We start from the raw sequence: 7,315 nt of genomic DNA on the forward strand, positions 1-7,315 counted from the left end.
ATGTCAGAAAATCGGCCCCTAAAGTACCAGGAGTGATGTCAGAAAATTGGCCCCTAAAGTACCAGGAGTGATGTCAGAAAATTGGCCCCTAAAGTACAAGGAGTGATGTCAGAAAATCGGTCCCTAAAGTGAGCCTCTTAACATTGGGCTGGTTGCAAATGAGCATAAGCTAAAAAGATAGTAGATCAGAAAAGAGCTAATAATTCTAGGGAAATCTAAATTTCATTTTCAAAACAAAAATAAATAGGAAACTGGGCAAAAGAAACAAAAAACTACTGACCAACCTTTTAAAAATCTGCGCAGTTACTACTGCACAATCCATCATAGCCACATGGGTGCACCAGGAAGACATGATATAAATAAGCCAGACATAGAAAGATGGTTATCAAATAAACTCTTACATACATAGAATCCAGAAAGGCAAATCTGTAGAAATAGAGAGTGGAATGGTGCTGATCAGGGACTGGGGATAGGTGGGCATCATGGAGAGATGTATAATAACTATGGATATTATTCTTGGAAAATGCTAAGAGAGTATATCTTGAGTATTATCACAACAAAAATAAGTAGTGAGGTAATACATGTTAATTAACTGTTTAGTCATTATATGATATAAACATAATTTGAAAATATTTGTATGTGATAATTAGGTATATTTTTATTACTTTTGTTTAAATGATTTCTTTTTTCTTCTTCTTTTTCTTCTCCTTTTTTTTGGGGGGGGGTTTCGAGGCAGGGTTTCTCTGTATAGCCTTGGCTGTCCTGGAACTCACTCTGTAGACCAGGCTAGCCTCAAACTCTCGAACTCAGAAATCCACCTGCCTCTGCCTCCCAAGTGCTGAGATTAAAGGCATGCACCATCACTGCCCGGCTATTTTTATTACTTAAATTGCAAGAAAAAAGAGAGAGGATGATCAGCTGTAGTTATGGTAACAAAATTACAAAATAAATCATTGAGCTGAATGCAATATAGCTTATGCCTGTAATATAAGTTCTTAGGAGGACAATAACAAGTTAAACTTGTATCTACTTCCAGTTATGGTGGGATTTGGGAGCCTGGGGCAGAAGGATCATAGTTTAAGGCCAACCTCAGCTATATAGAAAAACCAAAATAAACATGTGACTATAAATATTTGCAATGTTCTCATTGGGGTGGAGAAAGATATGGATATATTTGTATTCATTTTAGAGACTTCTAGGGACCTTTTGGGGACCAAGATCAGAAGAGGAGAAAGTCATAAGCTATTGCTTTATTATTTTTGTGTCTTCAGTTATGCTGGTGTAGGAAGCACATGACAATCTCATGGTTCAGGAGGTAATATCTGACCAAATCTTAAACTATAAAGATGGTTCTGTAGTAAAAACCCTGACTTTATAAAACCCTATATCCCCCAGGTTAGTTTTCTTTATAGTCTCATTTTTCTTTTCTTTTTTAATAGAAGGAAACCAAAGGAATGATCTCATTAAAAGTAATTCCTAATCAGCAGAGTCGCCTTCCTGCACTACAGGTATATAATGCCATTTTCTCTGTTGTGCTATAGGCTAAAATTTTTTCAGCTCCTTACTATTTCTTCCCTTATTTGTTTGACCTATATTTGTGCTCCTTAATGTTATTACCACAGATAACCAGTGTTTGAGTTTTCTTTCTCTTGCAGTGATAAAACATTTTGACTTAAAACAACTTGGGAGGAGAGCATTTATTTCAGCTTATACTTCCAGATCAGTATTAAATTCTGGTATAATTTCTTCTAGTCATTTTTCCCTATGACAAACATTTCTTTTTAATTTTGAACATTCTAGGTATTTTGCTTATTAATTATTTTGTTTATTAATATTCTTATTTCACATAATGTTAGCAGGATTCCCAAGGGTATTAGATATTCTTCTACAAATTGGAATTTCACGTTATGTGGTAATATACTTAACAGATACTTATTTATCTCAGATAAATAAAAATTTCTTAGGAAATTAAATTGTTTTTAATACTTTGCTCTTATAAATAATGTTGTGATAAACATTCTTAAACAAATAAGCATGATTTATGTAAGATAAATACATAGTTTGGTAGAAGGTAGGGCAAAGAATGTCAACATTTAAAGATGATGGACATATTCATATTGCTAGACTCTCCTCTAGAGAAAGGTTTATCAACTTTACCATATTTTTGAGAGTATCTTGTCAAGGAAAACATCCATTTCAGATGGATGGTAGCAGCTTTCTACTCTGAGATGGACAACTCAGATAGCAATATGCAACATGGTGACCCAGAAAGGCATTTCATGAGAAATGCTTTCTTGTTAAAAGGATCAGTTTTGATTCTTCAGCAAACACAACAGTACGTACTTAAGAACACTTGAACAATCCAGCTGCACATGTGTGGGTGCATGCCTACAATTTTTGCCTCATTCTTGCTCATTTCCCATTTCCTTATAGTGGGACTTTTTGTGTACATGCTCTAATGTTAGTGTTTTTCCTGAGGTCCTTTTTGCCTTCTTCTACAGATGTTCATGAGAGCACAGTTTGACTATGATCCTCAAAAGGACAATCTTATCCCTTGCAAGGAGGCAGGACTGAAGTTTATTACTGGAGACATTATCCAGATAATCAACAAAGATGATAGCAATTGGTGGCAGGGGCGAGTGGAGGGCTCCTCCAAAGAGTCTGCAGGATTGATCCCTTCTCCTGAGCTACAGGAATGGTGAGCATGTTTGTGCTGGTGGAAAGCACCTGCAGTAGCTAATTGCTTAGCTTCAGTAATCTGCTGTCTTGTGTATATTTACCATATCTCTTAAACATATGTTCTAGTTTTCTTTACATAATAGATGAGGAAGTGTCCACAGGAGTTGATATGGTTCAGGCCATTTGTTTCAGGGAAAGGAGCCTTTTATTGGCCTGTTTCCTTAAACACCCTTATCAGTTACAAAGTCCTCTTCCACTGGGTGGTGGCACATGCCTTTAATCCCAGCACTTGGGAGGCAGAGGCAGGTGGATTTCTGAGTTCGAGAGTTCTAGGCTAGCCTGGTCTACAGAGTGAGTTCCAGGACAGCCAGGGCTACACAGAGAAACCCTGTCTCGAAAAAACAAAAAACAAACAAACAAAAAAAGTCCTCTTCCCTGTTTCCTGTATCCCTTCAATCACTCAGTACTGTTTCTAAGAAAACTTCTGAAAACAGTTACATTTTAAGTATGTGTCTTTTATGCAGATTCTTGTCCTCCAGTCAGATTGCTGACTTAGTGCAAGGCTGCCGCACATGACCATAGAGTGGTAAAAAAAATCCATATTCACTGTTGACCTCCTTGTAGAAAATAACATCACAACCTCAAAAAGTGTTTGTTCCTGTACCAGACCTATTTCTTTTATATTTTTTAAGATTATAATATAATTACATCATTTCTCCCTTCCTTTTCTTCCTTCTTTTTTTTTTCGGCTTCTTTCTTACTTAATCCATCTATTTATTTATTTATTTTGTTTTTTGTTTTGTTTTTTTTCGAGACAGGGTTTCTCTGTGTAGCCCTGGCTGTCCTGGAACTCAATCTGTCCTTTTCTTCCTTCTAAATTCCTCATATATCCTTCTTTGTTCTCTTCAAAACTCATGGCCTCTTTTTTCATTAGCAGTTGAATATATACATATATACATATATATACATATATATATATATATATTCTTAATATACAAATTCCTAAATATGTAAGTACAACCCACTTAGTTGTATGGTTAGCCCTGCAAACGTATATACAGACCTTTAGTTTGAAGTTAGAGTTCTGCTTGATCTCATTTCCAATTATTGTAAATAGCACCTAACCACAGAATGTGTTTGGTATAAATTAATGTTTGCCATTAGAACAACAGAAGAAATACAGTGCAGAACTGGAAGATGTTGGTCAAAACCTGGAGCATGCTGTCTGTAACTTCTGGGCCACCTTTAGAGCTAACCCCTGGTGAAGAACATAGATCAGGAAAGTCAGATAGCTAAGAAAGACTCAGGAGAGCACAAAGTGAAACTGAGGCTAAGTAATGAGACATGAAATCAATTTAGTAGACTACAACATGTATTTTTTAAGTGAGGATCAGGTATTGTGGCTCAGGACTGTAATTCAGAGTGCTCAGAAGGCTGAGGCAAGTTCAAAGCCACCTCGGCTACATAGTAAGACCCTGACTAAAAACAAAAGATGATTCATAGAAACATCAGTATAGATTACACAGAAACAAATGGTATTGTTATTGAAGCTATTGTTTCAGTCATATATGTGATTCTGTGTGCTTTATTTATAGATTAGGGTTGTTGTAGATAATATATTTCTTATGATGAACTGAGTGTCAGCCCAATTTTCCAGGTCTCACCTCAAAGGTGGAAGAATGGTCAGGCTGCACTAAGGGGTGGGGGGATTACTTTTTCCTCCTGAAAACATTTGCACTGCCAGGTGCCTGGGTGAGAACATAAAATTATAAAGAAAAAAGGAAAGGAAGTGGGTGAGGCCATCTCTGCCTGAAGAATTTTAGAGTCAAGGAAGTGGGTCAGTCAGTTTTAAAACTTAACTATAGAAAAAAAAGGAGGTAGCCTAATTTGTCACAGGTTTTTGCACTGAGGACTTACTGACTTTTAGTCATCTGTTCTTCACAGGAGAGTGGCAAGTGTGGCTCAATCTGCTCCAAGTGAAGCTCCAAGTTGCAGTCCCTTTGGGAAGAAGAAGAAGTATAAAGACAAGTACCTGGCTAAGCACAGTTCCAGTAAGTTTTCTGTGTCCCCTTCCTCCAGAGTCCAAGTAGCATTAGTGTTTATCTACCTCTTTAACCAAAAGGAAAGAGATGAGGTTGCAGTGTGTAGTGGGATGTATAGTATATAGAAAATGTCCCATTTCTTTTGGCTTTACCTTACTCACTAAAGAGACAATGCCAGTGCATGTGCAGGAAAGCTAGTGGTCTGTCCACACCTACTCATCACCTCATGTCTCAAGTAACCAACTGATCAAGTCTTCCAGACTTTTCTCCATAGTTATCTTTATTCTGCTGATCACCAACTTCAGTATCTACAGAGGACTGGTTCCAGTACCCAGTAGTTATCAAAATTGACAGATGCTCAACACCCTCAAATAAAAGGGTGTAGAACTTATATAGGACTTATTTATATCCTCCTGTGCAAATTTTAAGCAAAGCAGAACTACATAGTGAGACCCTGACTGAAAAAGAAAATCTTGATTTTCTAATACAATGAAAATGCTGTATAAATAATTGTACTATATTGTTTAGGAAATAATGAAAGAGAAAGTCTATATATTTTAATATAGATGCAAACTTTTTCAAATATTTTGATTTGTGGTTGATTGAATCTGAGGATACAGGCCTTATGAATATGAAGGGCTGAATTTCAAGTGGGTTCCTGATAATAAATGAATACTAAAAAAAATGAATACTAATCTATAATTTATTCAATGTTTCCATCCTGTTGAGAGCATTCAGAGATAATGACAGGTGCATGAACAAATCAAAGAACCTGAAGCTACCACAGCCAAGGCATCTGTGAAGGAGTAGAGGAGTGTCTGCCTAAGAGTCCCTTTCTATCTTGAATGGTTGGGTCAATATTGGTTCTGTTCTCTAAAATAAGGGATGTTAAAAGGGTTACAGTGATGGTGTTGATATTATTGAACTCTAAAAGTGCCTATGAGACACCCAAGTTAAAAGTTCTAGAAAGATGGAATCTGTGTTGGAGATAGAGAACCATTACTATACTGAGACTGGAAGAGACTGAAAAGGTCAGGTCAGAAGGATACAGAGAAGAACATAGAGTTATAAAAAAGCATATAAAATCAGAATCCTAAGGACTGGCCTACAGAGCCATGTGAAAAGTTCAGATGGTGGATGCTGAGAAAATCAAATCATAGACTAAAGGGAGTACATGCATCTGTAATACAGAATGAGCCTGCTCTCACATCCTGTTCCACACCTCCTCTAGCTGCTACAGCAATTGTGCTAGCATATTCAATTAGCAAAACAGTCTTTATTCTACTTATAAGTTTGGATTCCACTTATTTTTTCACAACATAGGTAGGCATGAAATTGAGCTGGAGTTTGGTGTGGCCAGTCTCACTGCATAAAGTCACTCTTCATCACATAGAAATATCTAACATCCCTCCCAGTGACCCCTCCCCCCTCTGATTTCATGTCCATGGTCTCTCTCCCTGCATTTTATTTACTTTTTGTAGTCAGTGCTAGGATTGTAGGTATGTACCACCACACCCAGCGTTCCCTCATTGCTGGATCAAGTGTGTCAGCAACTTAACCCCAGCCAGTGCTTTATCACCACACCTCTGAAAATTAATATGGTTTGATTTTCTTTGTTTCTAGTTTTTGACCAGTTGGATGTTGTTTCCTATGAGGAAGTTGTTCGGCTCCCTGCATTCAAAAGGAAGACCCTGGTGTTGATCGGTATCTTTTCACTGCTCCTCACCAATTTGCTAATTCAAGAGCACAATTCTGTCTTTATTTCCAATCCCGTGTTATGTGTCCACCCTTCTTCAGGAAAGGCAGTGAGGAAGATATGGAGTGTGGTCTCTTAGATACTTCACATAGTAGTTATAAAGAACGTTTGGATCCTACAAGTAATCTATCTGGATCTGGTTCATATTACAAGTTTTTCTACTGTTTTTAGCACATAATTCTTTTGTATTCGGTTTGCTCTTTGTCTACCTGTTTGGATGGCTTAGAAAATAAAAAGAAAACTTCCCAGTAGCTAATTCCTCTGTAGAAATAGCAATTATGTTCAACATCTTAACTCCTAGGCCTTAGAAAGACTTCTCACTCAAATGGATGCAAAAGAATTAAAGCTATTTGGTGGCCCCAAATCTTGACAATTCTAAGGACTCAGTTGCAGCCTTGTTACAGCACCAAACTGTTTTTATCTACTAGCCACTGTGAGCACTGTAATAAAGAAATCCATCTCCCCACCAGTGTTTCTGAATGAAACTGATGGAAACCTTTCTTTTATCCTCACACAGGAGCCAGTGGAGTGGGTCGTAGCCACATTAAGAATGCTCTGCTCAGTCAGAATCCAGAGAAGTTTGTATACCCTGCCCCATGTAAGTATTTCTCAGGTGCTTTGGGTTATTATGCCTAAGGGTCAGGTGGAAATGTCCTGTTACAAAATTTAGAATCAGCGTTTTTCTGAAATGTCACATGGTCTTGTTCTTGTTTTATTTCAAATGTTTAATCATGAAAACTGAAAATTTGGGGGGCTGGGGATATAACTCTGTCAGTAAAGTTCTTGGAAAGTATGAGGTCCTGATTTCAGTCTTTGGAATCCACATTGAAAAGCCAAC

General features: G+C 37.3%; 1 protein-coding gene across 1 annotated transcript in view; it reads left to right on the top strand.

The window, feature by feature from the left end:
* Positions 1-7,315, top strand: part of Mpp1 (membrane palmitoylated protein 1) — a 24,339-nt gene that overhangs the window by 13,695 nt on the left and 3,329 nt on the right. The window contains exons 5-9 of the mRNA XM_028785269.1: positions 1,440-1,508; positions 2,502-2,698; positions 4,624-4,730; positions 6,345-6,425; positions 6,995-7,075. Coding sequence (XP_028641102.1) covers positions 1,440-1,508; positions 2,502-2,698; positions 4,624-4,730; positions 6,345-6,425; positions 6,995-7,075 — 535 coding nt within the window. The remainder of the gene's footprint in view (positions 1-1,439; positions 1,509-2,501; positions 2,699-4,623; positions 4,731-6,344; positions 6,426-6,994; positions 7,076-7,315) is intronic.

Source organism: Grammomys surdaster, unplaced genomic scaffold (genome assembly GCF_004785775.1).
Source record: "Grammomys surdaster isolate TR1022 unplaced genomic scaffold, NIH_TR_1.0 125178, whole genome shotgun sequence".
NCBI lineage: Eukaryota > Metazoa > Chordata > Mammalia > Rodentia > Muridae > Grammomys > Grammomys surdaster.